At 33.6% G+C, this 16,763-nt stretch overlaps 1 protein-coding gene across 3 annotated transcripts in view; it reads left to right on the top strand.

The window, feature by feature from the left end:
* Window positions 1-16,763, top strand: part of ADGB (androglobin) — a 146,568-nt gene that overhangs the window by 102,308 nt on the left and 27,497 nt on the right. For all 3 annotated transcript variants that reach the window (XM_012752190.2, XM_076002881.1, XM_076002882.1), the window contains 4 exons: window positions 344-531; window positions 1,840-2,024; window positions 3,461-3,660; window positions 11,135-11,246. In XM_012752190.2, the coding sequence (XP_012607644.2) occupies window positions 344-531; window positions 1,840-2,024; window positions 3,461-3,660; window positions 11,135-11,246 (685 nt within the window). The remainder of the gene's footprint in view (window positions 1-343; window positions 532-1,839; window positions 2,025-3,460; window positions 3,661-11,134; window positions 11,247-16,763) is intronic.

The following is a 16,763-nucleotide window of genomic DNA, read 5'->3' as shown; positions in this document are numbered from 1 at the left end:
TGGGCCACTCTAGGATGGTGAGATGATAGAAATTTGCCTTCAGAGGCATTAGAAGAATTAGAAAAAAAAACAGAAATCATCTACTACAGTTAAGCACCTTAAATATAGTTAAGGAACTACACAACGAAAAATGTCAGAGTTAATCATTTTCCTGACAATATGTAAGATGGCACTTTCTAAGAGGAATCTCAAAACATAATGCTAGGGATTCTATCGTTTATTGAGAGATCTCAGGATCTATATGTATATCAAGATAATAAAACATTTAGTACCATGATATATTATACATTTAAGAGACTAGTAACAATATTATTCATTTCTGCATAATTTCTCTTTCTTATAGAAGGGATATACATTTGTGGCTGAAGTGTTTACTGGTGACATGTACGTATTAGCCTCACGATGGAAACTGCGCCTCATTGCTTCTTATACTCCACTCCCATGCCTCTCTCGGGACGCTCCATGCAATACCTTTACTATAAAGGAAATCAGAGATTACTACATACCCAATGATAAGAAAATTTTATTCAGGTACAACTGTGTGACCAAAGGGAAAATGCATTCTTTTAAAAATGTTAATATTTTAGGATAAAAATCAATTCTGCAGTAAAATCTTGGGTTAGTTTTTAATTTGAATTTCTATACTCTTTTAGAAACAATTAATTTAGGGTAATATGATTATATGGGCATTATATAGGATCAAGCCTAGATGGTTGCATATAATGGTAATAATATTTTCTTTGTTGTCATCCTATTTGACTTCAAACATTTTTTGAGACTTTAAACATTCTTTGTGACTTTAAACATTCTTTAGCAGAAATAAGATAACATTGCAATTCCCAATCCTCATTTAAAAAATCTGTTTTCTTCCTTCAGCACTTTCTTTGACATGATGGGCTATTAGGCAGACAGAATTAAAAAATACTGTCGAGCTGTACAACTATTTGCAAATTGCACTTCAAACAGATACACAGTGCACCATTGTCAAAAACTGATAACAGACTGGTGTACTTGACCCCCATAAACTCTCGTCAACCAGCCTCATGCAGTAGTGGCGCCAGTCAGGCCGGAAAGTTAGAACTAAATCATGAGCATGGCAGCCATCAGTTTAGCCCTTATGGTTTAGTAGCTAGTGTTCTAATTGTGCTGGTCAATCTGGGAGGATTTCTAATTGTTCTGGTCAATCTGGGAGGATTATTTTGTAGAAACTTATTTTATTCTTTAGTATTTTAAATACAATCATTTTAAAAATAAAATAAAAATATAAAAGATGAACAAAAATGTATTAATAAAAATAAGAGGATTTGTTCTGGAAAATTTGGATTCAGTCAAAGGGCCACTCTTTTTTGCAAGAGGTTTCCAACCTTTTGGTAAAAGATGAGGATGGAGGCTGTGGGTACTACTTTAATTTTTCTGTATTTTTGTGAATCAAGGAAAACACTGTTATCAGTGAAGCTTCCAAGGGCACTGCTTCTGCCAGTTGTCTCTTTATGTGATGGAAAGGGTTAGTGCGACAATAGTTTGCAGATCTGTTACAGGGTTTAGTGACTTTTAAGTCTATTACATTTTATCAGTGAATGCTTATTATGTCTAAACAAAAAGGTACATTTTTAAATTGGGGATTTGATGATAATAAAAGTCCTTATACTTCTTTTGTTTTACTATACAATGTTAGGATCCTTTGCCAACATCTATAATAACTATTATTTCCAGGATGCTAGCAGACTTTGCAAGGTGGTTTCACTTTTAGCTTTATCATGTCTGAAAATTATACCGTTTCCTTTACTGACTTGAGGGAGAGACTAATATACCTGACTGTAAAGTTAATTTTTTTGACAGGTATTCAGTTAAAGTGTCAGTACCACAACCTGTTACGATACACGTGCGCACGTCCAAACCAGATGCTTTCGTCAAGCTGCAGGTCCTAGAAAATGAAGAAATTATGGTGAGCTCCATTGGAAAAGGCCAAGCTATAATCCCAGCATTCCACTTCTTGAGAAGTGATAAAAATGTGAGCTCCCAATGTAAGTGTGCCTTTTTGAACTGCATATTTGCTTTCATAAATATTTATGTTTGCATGACATTGTAAAAATGAAGATAAAATAGCAAGTAACCACTTAAATATGTAAAACTTAATATCATAGTAAAATATTAAAATGCCACTATTGCATTTGCATGTCAAATTAGGCTCTGAAAATTAATAAATTGGTTATATGTGTACTTTAAAGACTTTTCACCTTGGAGAAAATTTTACTTTCTTATTACACGAGCTTTCTTAATAAGTAGAATTTTTATTATTCTGAAAGAATTTTTTACTTTTCTTTCATTCCCAATGCATGATTTTTAGAAAATATTCCACTTATTAAAGTTAACAGAAACTTTAAAGTTATTACTTTCAATATGATATTCTTAAAGACTTATTAAATACATAAAATAAATTTTTCTGAAATAATGGTTAACAATGAAACTCAGAGGTGTATTATTTATTCAGTTACTTTAGTAACTTTATTCTGACCAAACACAGAAAATTTGGAAAAATAGAAAATTATAAACAAGGAAATAAGAAATTCTCTATAATCATGCTACCCAGAAAAAAATATTGTTAATAATTTAGATTTTTTGACCAAATACACTGTAAATATTTTAGCTTTTATGCTTCCATTCTCCAGTTTTGCATTTACATTTTAAACAAAATCAGAATCTTATTTATTTTGCCAATTGATATTTCTTCTTAAAACCATACTGTTTTTCATTTTTTTGTGGCATCAGTTGGGATCTCCAAACCAATGGTAAATAAAAGTGATCACAATCCTGACATGCATATTGTCCAAGTGACTGAACTCACTTGCTTTATACATATTGTCCAATTTTATCATTTTTTATGGTGGAAGAATAAGTATAATGCTCGTTATTCTGTTATGGCTGGAATTGAAATTTTCCTGTGTCATTCACTTAGGTTCCCTCAATAATACCTGTTTGATGAATTAATTAATAACATTCAACACTCTCTTTATTTCTATCAAGTGTACTTATATTATCTGTTAATTACAAAATAATAAAAATATAAATTAAAAATTAAAATGAAAGTCTTTTAAAGTGTGATAACATACACAATGGTGTTAAACATTAACAAAGTCAGAGTCTGTGATGTTATTAATAGTTAGTGTCATTTGAGTGGTACAAAATAAAGGAGAAACTGTTGAATTGTTGTATATTATTTTAGCAATCAATAGTTGTTCAGAATATTCACTGCTCTGTGCAGGTCACATATGGTTATAGCAGATTTCTTTATGACCAGAATATTTCCAAGAAGCCAGTCATGTTGGGTTTAATCTCATTAAAACAAAAAGAATTGACCTATTTCTTTGAGTATTTTATAAAGAGATCTAACTAATGTAGTTAATAACAATTATATATATACAACACGTTTTAAATTAAACTTAAAATTTCTCCTATTCAGCTAGCAAACAAGTTCTTTTAGTTCATGCTGCATCCAAGAAAGAACAAGAAGTAAATGTTAAGAAGAAAGCTACCCCAGGAAGTCAGAAATCCTTTAAGGGTAAACCTGGAGGTATAATACAAGACGTTGGTCTGCCTCTTTTGGAGGAGGAAACTACCAGTACATCCACCACAGAAGATATTCCTAGCACGCCACAGCAGGTATATTTACGTTAAAAAGAAGTATTCAGTTGGACTGCTCCTAAAAATCTAGTACAACATAAAACAATCCACTTCCTAAAACTTGTCAATATATGCTATGCAAGGTCACCAGTGTATAAGCAGAATTGAAGAATAAAACATTCTTGACTATTTCTCTGTGACAAATCTTCAAATACATGGCAAATTTCATCTGTATACTAAATTATGTAGATATAATTATCTAACTTTACACTTGAGTCATGAGTCTATATAACTTTGAAAGTCACATACTATTAGTAATAAAGGTCACATATGAAAGATCACATATTAATAAAAACTAATCTGTATGTGGTTAAAACTGCAGGAAAAACGGACAATGCATATATTTTAAAGCAGCAGAAAAAAACATGATCTGGTCTTTGGAAACCAAAAACAAAAAAAGTAAAAGGAATTGAAAAGAAAAGAAAGTGCCAGAATTAAATACTAATATAGTAATTACACTAAATTCAAACAGATTAAATTAATCAATTAAAAGGCTAAAATTTTAAAGATATATAAAAAATAATATCCAACTATAAGTAGTCCAAAACGACACTTTTAAACAAAATGCCAAAGAAAGATTAAAAATACAAAGATAAACATACCTGGCAAATATGAAATGAGACCTGTGATGATAGATTTAACACATCAATACACATGATTTATAAAGGATATTATAAATCAAGTAGATATGAGCATAACTAACATAGAAGCACCTAACTACCCAAACACAATAAATAAAAAGAAAAAAACTATTAGAACTATGGAGAAAAAAAATAAGTCAACAATTAACAATTGAATATTTTAACACAGTGGTCCCCAATCCCAGGGCCACAAACAAGTACCAGTCCATGGCCTGTTAGGAACCGGGCGTCACAGCAGGAGGTGAGCAGAGGCAAGCCAAGCCCGTGAAGTTTCATCTCTGTTTACAGCCACTCTCCGTGGCAGGCATCACCGCCTGAACTCGGCCTTCTGTCAGATCAGCGGTGGCATGAGATTCTCACAGGAGTGCAAACCCTACTGGAAACTGTGCATGCCAGGGATCTAAGTTGTACTCTCCTTATGACAATCTAATGCCTGATGATCTGAGGTGGAGCGGAGGTGGTGATGTAGCACTGGGGAGTGGCCGCAAATACAGATTATGTCTGCTAAGGCAGAAGGTTTGACTGCACAGAGAACATAATTAATCAGTTGCTTTCAGAGTCATATCAAAACCCTATCAGTGAGTGGCAAGTGGCAATGTAGTAATAATAGAAATAAAGTGCACAATAAATGTAATGCGCTTGAATCATCCCTAAACCATCCGCCCTGATTACAAGGATTTGAAAAATCTAAGTATAAGCTTAATAGCTTAGATATCTGTATAAAGCACTTTACCTAATAAACAAAGAATATACTTTTTCTTTGCACATACATTATTTTTTTAAAAATATCCTGTAATAGGTAATAAATGGAAGCCTCAATAAAATCCATACTATCTATATTATATAGATATGTTATCTGAACATAATGCAATAAACTAGAAATGAATAATTAACAGGTAGTTTCAAGTCCCATAAATGTGAAAACCTAAAGTATATTAAATAATCCTTTAGCTAAAAAGAATATCAAAAAGAAATTATGAAATACATAAGATTCAATAAAAGTAAAAAATTTGTAAGCAACATCTAAAATGGCATTTAATGGAATGCTACTTTTAGATTAATTCATTAAAAAGCATGAATAATCAGAAACAAATGAGCTAAGCTATTATAATAAAAGTTAGGAAAAAAGCAAGAAAGTAACTCAAAGATAAAAGAAAAAGGGTTTTAGTAAAGATGAGAACAGACATCAATGAAATGGGGAACAAAAATAAATTAGATTAAAAAATTCTAAGCTACTTCTTTTAAAGATTAATAAACTAGATATACTTCTAGTAAGATCAATCAAGAAAAAGAGAGAAAAAATATGTAAATTAACCAATTACAGAACAACAACAACAAAAAGGGTGAAGACGACAACAGGTTTAAAAAAAATTAAGAATGTTGTAAACAACTCTGTGCCAACAAGAGGAGAGCAGGAAAGGCAAAGTTGATTTACAAGAAAATAGAAAACATGAGTAAAACAATAAAGAATAATAAAATTGAAATGATAATCCAAAGTCTTCTAAGTCTTCATTTTCCAAAAATCTATAGGCCAAGCTCTAACAGACTTTCTAGGAGCAAATTGTTCTAGAAAACAAAAAAATTATACAGATCTTCCAAGGCTTTTTAAGAGATTAATGTAATTCTCATTCCAAAACAAGATAAAAGTTACAAAAAAAAGGTGAATAAATTCATTTATAAACATGAATGAAAAATTATAAAGAACATACTACATAACAATTCTACCGGTGCATAAAGTGATCAGTAGCATTCATCTCAAGAATTCAAAAGTGTTTTGCTGTTAAAAATGTATCAGTATTAGTCACCATAGTAATTTTGACTAGATGAAAATATATAACCCTGAAACATTTGATTAAGTTCAATATTTATTACAGATTTCTCAAAAGTGCTTTTAGCAAACTAGCATAGAAGAGAACTTTTCAACGGTAAATGTTACATATCAAAAATTTTTAAACTTAATGGAGAAGTCTTATATACAAAAAATTACATTAATGAGAAAATTTAGGTGTATTCCTATTAAAATTGGAATAAGAAAGTGCGGGGGAGTAGTTGAGGCAGGCCCGCGAAGAGATCAGCTGCTTCTCCCTGGGGAACTATGTCCCTAAGATAGGGGTCATCACAGAGGATAAAAAAATTGATAGGAAATAGAATAAAAGAATACACAGAGACTAAGGTATAGTTTATAGTTTTATATGAAAAGATCAGATATAACAGCGGGGGTACTCAGGAGACTGGACATATGCCCATGAACGTCCAGCAATATGGTCAGATTCATACAGGTTTTTATAATCACAGACATCAATTACCAATTGTCAGGATAACATATTTGCATATCAGGGAATGCAGTTGCTAGGGGAGACTGATAGTGGGTTAGGGTCAAAAGTCCTCTCAAAGGGCTTCTAATCTATCTAGGTGAACAAACAGGTACAAAGTCTTTCAGGGGCTAACGTCTAAGTTATAAGACGGTAGTTGTCAATTAACAAAGGTAAAACAAAAGAGGCATAGTGACTCTATATTTCTTTGAATATTTATTGTAGACTTAAAGGTACACAGACAGGAGAAAGTAGGAAACCCATCTCTATAAAACAGGTTGTTTATAACCACCAGGGTGCATCTCTGGGCAAAGGGCATTCATTATCTCTGGCTCCCATCCTGTGGGCTATATTTGCCTTGCCTTGTCTTTCAAGACACAGGGAGGCTCACAGATTTTGAGATACTGGAAGGCCTTCTTGGAAAACATCCCTACGGGAGATTTGAGAGCTCTCTTATGATAGTACCCTCTAATAAGTGAACCATTGAGTCCACACATTCCTTCAGGGCAAAACCCTGCAAACTCCTGTTTCTGTATTCAATATAGTAATATAGGGCGATATAATAAAAATAATGATCTTATGAGCCATATTTCATTAATTCCTCAATCATATTTCTCAATAAGAAAGAGTGTCAACTATCATTGCTATTAATAGTATTTAATGATACTGGAACATTGTGATAATGGAGAGTCAGACCAATAATACAAGAAACAAAATAAATAAAAGAGTATTTGAAATAATCACTGAGTTATTTATAGATGGTATAATAGCAAGATTGTCAGAGACAATCTTATTAATAATAATGAGTACGTATATATTTATTTGCTCGTCATCTACTATGTACCCGTTACTGTGTATACATACAGATCTTTAATTCTCCCATAAATTATTTAATTTTTTTTTATTTCAGCATGTTACAGGGGTACAAATGTTTAGGTTATATACATTGCCTTTGCCCCACCCGCGTCAGTGCTTCAAGTGTGTCCATCCCCCAGACAGTGCACAGTGCACCCATTAGGTGTGCATATATCCATCCCCACCTCCCCGTTCCATCTGCCCAACACCCGAGGAATGCTACCACTATATGTGCAACTCTTGAAGTAAGTATTCTATCACTGTTTAACAATCAAGGAACTTGGAGCACAGAGAGCATAAATGACTTGCTCAAGGCCAAACAGCTAGTTTGTAATGAAGTAGGACTTGAACGCAGAGAGCTCCAGCCCCTGAGGCCATACTCTTAACCAGCACACTATGGCTTGTACAACTTCCAATACTCATAGCCTTTCTTTACACCAGCACTATGTGTTAGACACTAGAATAGGATGCCTTTCATCACAGCAACAGAATTGTAAAATATCTAGGAATTAACCAGTAATACATCAATTCTCTATAGAGAAAAACTTAACACTTCAATAAAGGACATAAAAGCAAATGATACAAGCCATATATGACATACCCATAGCCAACATCATACTGAATGGGGAAAAATTGAAATCATTCCCACTTAGAACTGGAACCAGACAAGGCTGCCCACTATCTCCACTTCTGTTCAACATAGTGCTGGAAGTCTTGGCTACAGCAATCAGACAGGAAAATGGAATCAAAGGTATCCAAATAGGGGCAGAAGAGATCAAACTTTCACTGTTTGCTGATGATATGATATTGTATCTAGAAAACCCCAAAGATTCAACCAAGAAACTCCTGGAACTGATCAATGAATTTAGTAAAGTCTCAGGATACAAAATCAATACACAGAAATCAGAGGCATTCATATACGCCAACAACAATCTAATTGAGAACCAAATCAAAGACTCAATTCCCTTCACAATAGCAACAAAGAAATTAAAGTACCTAGGAATATACTTAACCAAGGACGTAAAAGACCTCTACAGGGAGAACTATGAAACACTGAGGAAGGATATAGCAGAGGATGTAAACAGATGGAAATTCATACCATGCTCGTGGATCGGCAGACTCAATATCATCAAAATGTCTATACTACCCAAACTGATCTACAGATTCAATGCAATACCTATTAAAATCCCATCAGCATTCTTCACAGATATAGAAAAAATAATTTTACGCTTCGTATGGAACCAAAGAAGACCCCGAATATCAAGAGCAATTCTAGGCAACAAAAACAAAATGGGAGGCATTAATATGCCAGATATCAAACTATACTACAAAGCTGTAGTAACTAAATCAATATGGTATTGGCACAAAAATAGGAATATTGACCAGTGGAACAGATGTGAGAATCCTGATATAAAACCATCCTCATATAGCCAGCTAATCTTTGATAAAGCAGACAAAAACATATGCTGGGACAAAGAATCCCTTTTCAATAAATGGTGCTGGGAAAACTGGATAGCCACCTGTAGAAGGCTAAAACAGGACCCACACCTTTCACCTCTCACAAAAACCAACTCACGCTGGATAACAGACTTAAACCTAAGGTATGAAACTATTAGAACTCTAGAGGAAAAAGTTGGAAACACTCTCCTAGACATTGGCCTGGGCAAAGAGTTTATGAAGAAGTCCCCAAAGGCAATCACAGCAGCAACAAAAATAAATAAATGGGACATGATCAAACTACAAAGCTTCTGCACAGCCAAAGAAATAGTCATGAAAGTAAACAGACAACCTACAGAATGGGAGAAAATTTTTGCATCCTATGCATCCGATAAGGGACTGATAACTAGAATATACTTAGAACTCACGAAAATCAGGAAGAAGAAATCAAATAACCCCATTAAAAAGTGGGCAAAGGACTTGAACAGAAACTTTTCTAAAGAAGACAGAAGAATGGCCAACAAACATATGAAGAAATGCTCAACATCTCTAATCATCAGGGAAATGCAAATCAAAACCACAATGAGATATCACTTAACCCCAGTGAGAATGGCCTTTATCAAAAAATCTCCAAACAATAAATGCTGGCATGGTTGCGGAGAGAGAGGAACACTCCTACACTGCTGGTGGGACTGCAAACTAGTTCAACCTCTGTGGAAAGCAATATGGAGATACCTTAAAGCGATACAAGTGAATCTACCATTTGATCCAGCAATCCCATTGCTGGGCATCTACCCAAATGATCCAATGACACTCTACAAAAAAGACACCTGCACTCGAATGTTTATAGCAGCACAATTCATAATTGCAAGGCTGTGGAAACAGCCCAAGTGCCCATCAATCCAAGAATGGATTAATAAAATGTGGTATATGTATACCATGGAGTACTATTCAGCTCTAAGAAACAATGGTGATATAGTACATCTTATATTTTCCTGGTTAGAGCTGGAACCCATACTACTAAGTGAAGTATCCCAAGAATGGAAAAACAAGCACCAGATATATTCTCCAGCAAACTGGTATTAACTGAGTAGCACCTAAGTGGACACATAGGTACTACAGTAATAGGGTATTGGGCAGGGGGGAGGGGGAGGGGGCGGGTATATACATACATAATGAGTGAGATGTGCACCATCTGGGGGATGGTCATGATGGAGACTCAGACTTTTGGGGGGAGGGGGGGAAATGGGCATTTATTGAAACCTTAAAATCTGTACCCCCATAATATGCTGAAATAAAAAAAAAAAAGCAACTGGAGAACTTAGATGACTTGGATAAATAGAGAAGTATTTCATGTTTTTCACAGAGGTGAGACAATAGTATAAAGACACCAGTGATCCCCAATTTACTTTTAAATTCAATGCAATCTCAATCAAAATTCAAACTGCATTTGTCAGAAAATTTCTAAACTTACTCTAAAAATCATAGGACTTAATAACAATTCACAAATAGTTAAGTCAACTTTGAAAAAGAAGAGCAAAGTATATCTTAATATTTCTAAATATTGAGACAGTAAAAAACATAGCAGTAAAAAATAGTATTAATTAGTCCAAAAAATAGGAAAATGAAGCAATGGAAGAAAGTAAAATAGGAATATATCCATTTTTGTGTAGAAATTTAATATAGAATTAAAGGCAACACCATAAATCAGAGAAAACATGCACTGTTGAGTGGATAGACCATTAGCTAACAGCATAAATAAAGGCAAATTCCAGATGTATTGGAGATTTCATTGTAAAATTCTAATTCATAAAAGTAATAAAATAATAGATTATGTAGGCAATCATTTTTTTGTGCTCTAAGCACAGAAAGGGAAAACCCTAAAGGCCAACAGCTTTGAAAGAAATACTGAAACTCTTTGATCATCTGAGAAATGTGAAATACAACTGCAGTGTGATTCCACTTTCTACCAATTGTACTGGCAAAAATTAGAAGGTTAGGTAGTAGCAGGTGTTGATGGGTATGTGAGGATATGAAACTTTTATAAATTATAGTGTTATAAAATTTTAGAGAACAGCTGGGTTTATTTATAATCACACGATCTAGAAAATTATGCATTTATCATGTGCCTAGAATAATAAATTATAGCGGGCACATACTGTGTCTATTCTTATTGTCTGTTCTTAAATGCTGCATTTTATTTCACAGCTTTACAAGTATATCATACAGTGTTTGGTGTTGTATAACAGTTGGCCTCTCACTGAAAATCAACTGACGTTTGTTCAAGCACTAAAAGACTTAGAGAAAAGTGATGCCAAAGGTATGTCACCCTAAATATTCATACATGCACTTTACATTTTATGTAACTATTTAATAGTAAATTGATCATGTAATTATTAAAACACATTGCTTATAATTTGTAATCTATATCTTGTGGCATTTCCTTTTGTTAATTGATTATATATTTCAACATTTTTACTGCCTGGTTTATGAGAAACAAAAATATATGTTTATTTCAATTTAATTTAAGCACATTTTGTCTACTAGGTAAAAATAACTCATTGAGTATACTTTTGAACATTTCAAGAAATGTATAAGAAACTTTTCTATTTAAAAATTATATCTGCCAACAATTGTTGAGAAAGTATGCACTAAAGATAAGCTCTTAAATATTTTATAAATTATTCAATTCCAGAAAGGAGAATCTCTAATGAAAAAGGACTCTGGTTTATTTTTTCAAAATATAAGCTATTCCTAATATCCATGAGCAGGAAGTGACAATTTGATGCTTTTAAAAACAAGAGAATCAAAAGATCAAAAAGAAATTTCAAATAGCCTCTACCCTAAGCTTTATATCCCATCGTGCAATATCATAATTGCATCTGAAGCAATATGTATTTACTATTTTTATGTTCTTTTTAAAATTTTAAGCCAGATTACCTGATCATAAAAATAATACATGCAAGTTATTTTAAAAGTAAAATAAAACCACAAAACAAAACTGCATAACACAAAAAGCAAAAGCCTCCATTTCTTCCTGGGCCCCATAAACCTTAGTCCCAATACTCCATGATATCCACCACCAAAGCCTGCTGTGTTATCTTTCAGAATCTTTAATGCATATGTATATTGTACTTCTGATAAGACACAAACTCTTAATTCTTCTCATCCCCTAACAGTCAAATTTACTTTCTTAGTGTCTGAATTTCCCTATTATAATGCAAGCCCCTGAAGGACAGGGAATTTTGTTCATTTTTTGCCTGTTTGATTCCTTGCATTATAATCTAGTTAGATACTATACACACAGCAAAACACTCCATAATGTTTATTGATACACGTAAGCTAGTCTTAGTATTATTGCCCTTATTTACTAATTGTCAAAATCTCTGTTGAGGTGTTCACTTGCTTGTATCATCTGCATGGACCTCACCAGGAAAGACTTAAGAGAGGTTTGTTTATACAGAATTAAGAGAAAACTATTATTGCTAGGCTTAGCCTTTCTTAGAAGGGACAGATTCTAGTATAGGTCATAAAATTCAAAGAGAGATTATAAAAGTCTATGACACCAGGAGTTCCCATGTCCATTAGAATGTGCTTCCATAGCAACACATCACACTGTGGAAATCGCTGCCTTGCTGGTCTCCGCTGCTCCCCTCTCACTGGGCTGGGGACCTTGTCTCCCTCAACCTCATCTTTACCTCTCCAGCGCCAAACAGAAGATGTTAGTAAGTGTTTATTGAATGAACATGTGAATGTGCTATGCCAGCGACAGCAGGCATGTTTAATCCTGATGGCTTCCTGGCCTGCTGTGTTGACAAGATCCTGAGTCTGTGATCTGGCTCAACAAGAAAGTTTTGTGATCTTTTATCAATGGCTAACACGGACACACAAAGAGAAAGCGGCAGCATTCAAGCCACCATCATCATCTCATTGCTATTCACACGTGTTATGTGTATAACCCCTAAGTAAAGTCACGGAATATGAATTTTGCTAAAATCTCTCTTCATTCTACCTCAACCTCCCCTCACACAGCCAACACCCATGTTGCCCAGCACCGCTGAGAATTTCTGAAATAGCAGGCAAGGCTTTGATTTCGTATTCTTGCATACTATAATAGAAGAGATTACAATTATTCCATGAATAAATGTCATATGGAAGCTGAAAACTCCTTGTAGGCTACATCCCAAGCTGGATATGCCCAATGATGATTCCTTCACTGAGGCTGCACAGCCAGTGGCTTTGGCTATGGCTGACCTGGTAGCCACGGGCCTGTGCCCCTGCTTAGTCCCTATCCCCTCTCTCTGGTACCCACCTAACCCTCCCTAAGTCTGCCTTATGGATCATCTATTGCTGCGCATTTGGGCCCATTGATTATTTCGCAATCTTCCACCCAGACCCACAATGTTCTAATGGAAAATAAATGAGAAAAATCTATTAATTGTATTTGTTTATTCCACTTTGCATGTTACCATGTTCTTGTTCTCTCTCTAATTTTTTTCCCATCAGGCTATCACTGTTGTTCTCCCATAAATTAGCCATTACCCTATCTCCACCTCCCTATGGTCCAAATCAAAATCTCTTAGTTCATACTGTGTCCAAATATATATATATATATTATTTTTTTTAATCTATGTTTTCTATGTCAGCCAATAGAAACCTGGTTGAAACAGTGGATGGCACAAATCACGTGGTCGTTTTACGTCCCTCTACTGCAAAGAAGTAGATACATATTATGTGCTAAATACCAATGGAGTTAAATATTGTATGCTAAAGATCTAGGTAAAAATAACATATTCACAATTATACAGATAAAGAAATAAAGAATAAAGAAACAGCACAGTTTTGTGTGAGCTCATGTGTTCAACAAAGCTATTCTTGTTTCCTTTTTCATTTTTCAAGGACAATTCATGGGACTGATATAATATAGATTACATTTCCAGGGACTAGGAATTTTAATAGATCAGAGAGCCAAAGCTCAGTTTTTTGCCTGTGTGAGTTTTTTCATCAGTTGCCTGTAGCTCTTTATGCTTCTGTTTTCTATATTATATCATGCCTGTCTCAATAAGCTCAAAATAGTCATGCTACTATTCTTTATAGCAATTAAAAATGTGAACCCAAATCCTTATGACAAGGGAAGGAATTATCCCATCATAAATAATGAAAAGAAAACAAACACAACAGCCTTGCTAAATTCAACTGAAAATCCTGTTCGCATGGAAAAACCATTCCTGAATAATGTTCAGACAAGATTAAAAGAATATGCAATGATTAAGCAGGAAATATTTGTGAAAACATTTTAAGCTTTTCAGAGCAAAGTGGTTAGCATCATATAGTGCAATGCTATTGGGATAGTGAATGGAGTTGCTTTCTTCCCAACTCTCTAAGAAAACTTCTAATATCTAAACGGTACAAGTAAAATACCTCAAAATATCCTTAAATTTAGTCATATCTATATTTTAAATAGCTACATATATTTTCTTCCTTAATTAGAAATTTAGTTCCAGCTCATATAAACTGAGTGCATTATGTGAAATTACATAAATTTGGGGAGTTTAGAAAAAGAAGAAATGATATTTTGAAATGGTGTGGAAAGTTAGGATAAAATAGTTTGTTCAGAGAAGTCTTGAAGAATACCAAGAATGAAAAATAAAGCTCTACCTTGGTGTTAGAGGTGACAAGAAGGAGAATATGCCTCAAAAGACACCCAGAAACCTGCTCTGGATCCACATCACTCACAGGACCACCCACCAGGCACCAGGTGTGGCAAAAGAGGAGCTTATTCCAGCCAGAGAATGTGAGGGACAAAGCAACAAGGAAGCTCTATGCACATGTCCCACTATTCAAAGCCATTCTCTTCCTCCTTCTAGGTCAGGAATGAGGGGAAGAACTATTCAGAAATGTTTTCACTCTCTTAGTTCACAGAAATTCATTATTGTCGATATTAGGACTTCACAGTGTTAGCCACTGGCAACCCTAAATTGTCACTGCTCTTCAAAAATACACAGTGGGTGAGAGAAGAAAAGGGTTATACACAGGGAAAAAAAGGAGGAAGAGTGTATACCAATATGTTCAAGTGGTTATTTCTGAGTGTTGAAATTCTTAGTAATTTTACTTTCTCATTTATGTTTTTAATACCTAAAAACAAATATATAAATCAGAAGTTGTAAATGAGCAAATACTACTTTAATCAGAAAAAAGACTGTACTTGTATTTTATAAGCAAAAAAAAAAAAAGGAAACTCTAAAGAGACCTATAAGTTTAATCATTATGATTGCTTGAATGCTATTATGTATCTCTTACTCTATTTAGTATTAATACTTTACATTCATTATTCCCAATTCTAACAACATCTCTGAGTAGTAGTTACTACCATCTCAATTTTACAGATGAAGAAATGAGGCTGTGATGCTATAAATAATTTGCCTAAGTTTACACAGCTAGGAAGGAGTAGAGTGAAGATTTTAACCTGAGTCTGACTTACTTAAAACACAAAATCTTTCCACTATATCATGCAAGTTCTTTAGTGACTTTCTAACTAGTAGTATTGGCATAGTAATGGTGGTACCGGTATTAGCTGCTAACATTTATGTCAGATGCTGTCTAATGGCTTTACATATATTGACCCAATTAATCCTCCCAATAAACCTGTGAGGTAGGTTTTATTACTACAGTATTGTCATTTTATAGATGAGGAAGCACGGACAGTTTAAGTAACTTGCCCTTGGTCACACAGCTAGTTGCTGGCATGGCTAGGATGTTGAATGGAAATTAATTATCTACCAAGAGCTTTTGAATAGGAAAAAATAATAATGTACAATAGTACCAGTTTCATATTTTTATCATGTCCCACATAAATATCTTTATTTAGGGAGCTATCCATATTACTTTAGTGACCATAAACGTTTGTGTATGGGCTTTATCATGTTTTTCTGTGTATGAATGGATAAATGTTAAAATTCTGAGGAAAACCAAAGAAAAATATTAATATCTAAAATGGACAGAGTAGTATAACTCATGAAATAGAATAATGTAAAACATAGAGTTGAGTAATGGTACAAAATTAATAATGAGAGTTAAATTTTTGAAAGGAAGTCATTAAATGGGGAAATATAACACAGTGACTAAACTTTCTTAGGTTCAGCTACCTGAACTTGAGTTATTTGTCACCTGAAAAGTTAGAATAACCACTCCTTTCTTTCTAGGTTGTTTCAAGCTAAAATATATAAAGTTCCTAGAACCTAGTAAAAGTCAACAAATAGTAATATCATTCTTATGTATTCCAAATAGAAAGTAAGTCTTCAGAAATAATTATATGTGTTCTTTTTTGACATCACATTTGACAATTTTATGTGTGAATGAGCAGCAGCTAAAATTAAATTACACCTTGCATTTCATAACACATTTGTTGCTGAAAAGCAATAAGCAAAGAAAGTCAGAATTAAATGGTGTTTAAAATGAACTAGAAAAATTTTCTGTTTGAAAGAATATGCTGTTGGACAGTCTTCTTGAAATTCAAGCAGCTGTTGAATTCAGAAGAATCAGTCTTTAATGTCATGTTTATAAATGGTTAGGCAACTTGATTAAATTAAAAATAGCAATATGTCAACTGCTATGTATCAATTATATTTACAACTCAACCTATATGCTCTGATTTTAAGTATATGGTATATTTTAGAAAAATTCAATTACCAATGTCTTCAAACTATCAATTTAGCTTACTTTTAAAATATAAATATGTAAAGAAGAAATTGGTCAAGTGCTTTTTTATTAATAATTACTATGTTGGTGACCTAACTTAAATTTTATATTCATCCAGAAATCAGTGTTGCTCCACTTA

Source organism: Microcebus murinus, chromosome 5, assembly GCF_040939455.1.
Source record: "Microcebus murinus isolate Inina chromosome 5, M.murinus_Inina_mat1.0, whole genome shotgun sequence".
In the NCBI taxonomy this organism is placed as follows: Eukaryota; Metazoa; Chordata; class Mammalia; order Primates; family Cheirogaleidae; genus Microcebus; species Microcebus murinus.
This window is presented reverse-complemented; position numbering and strand designations above follow the sequence as displayed.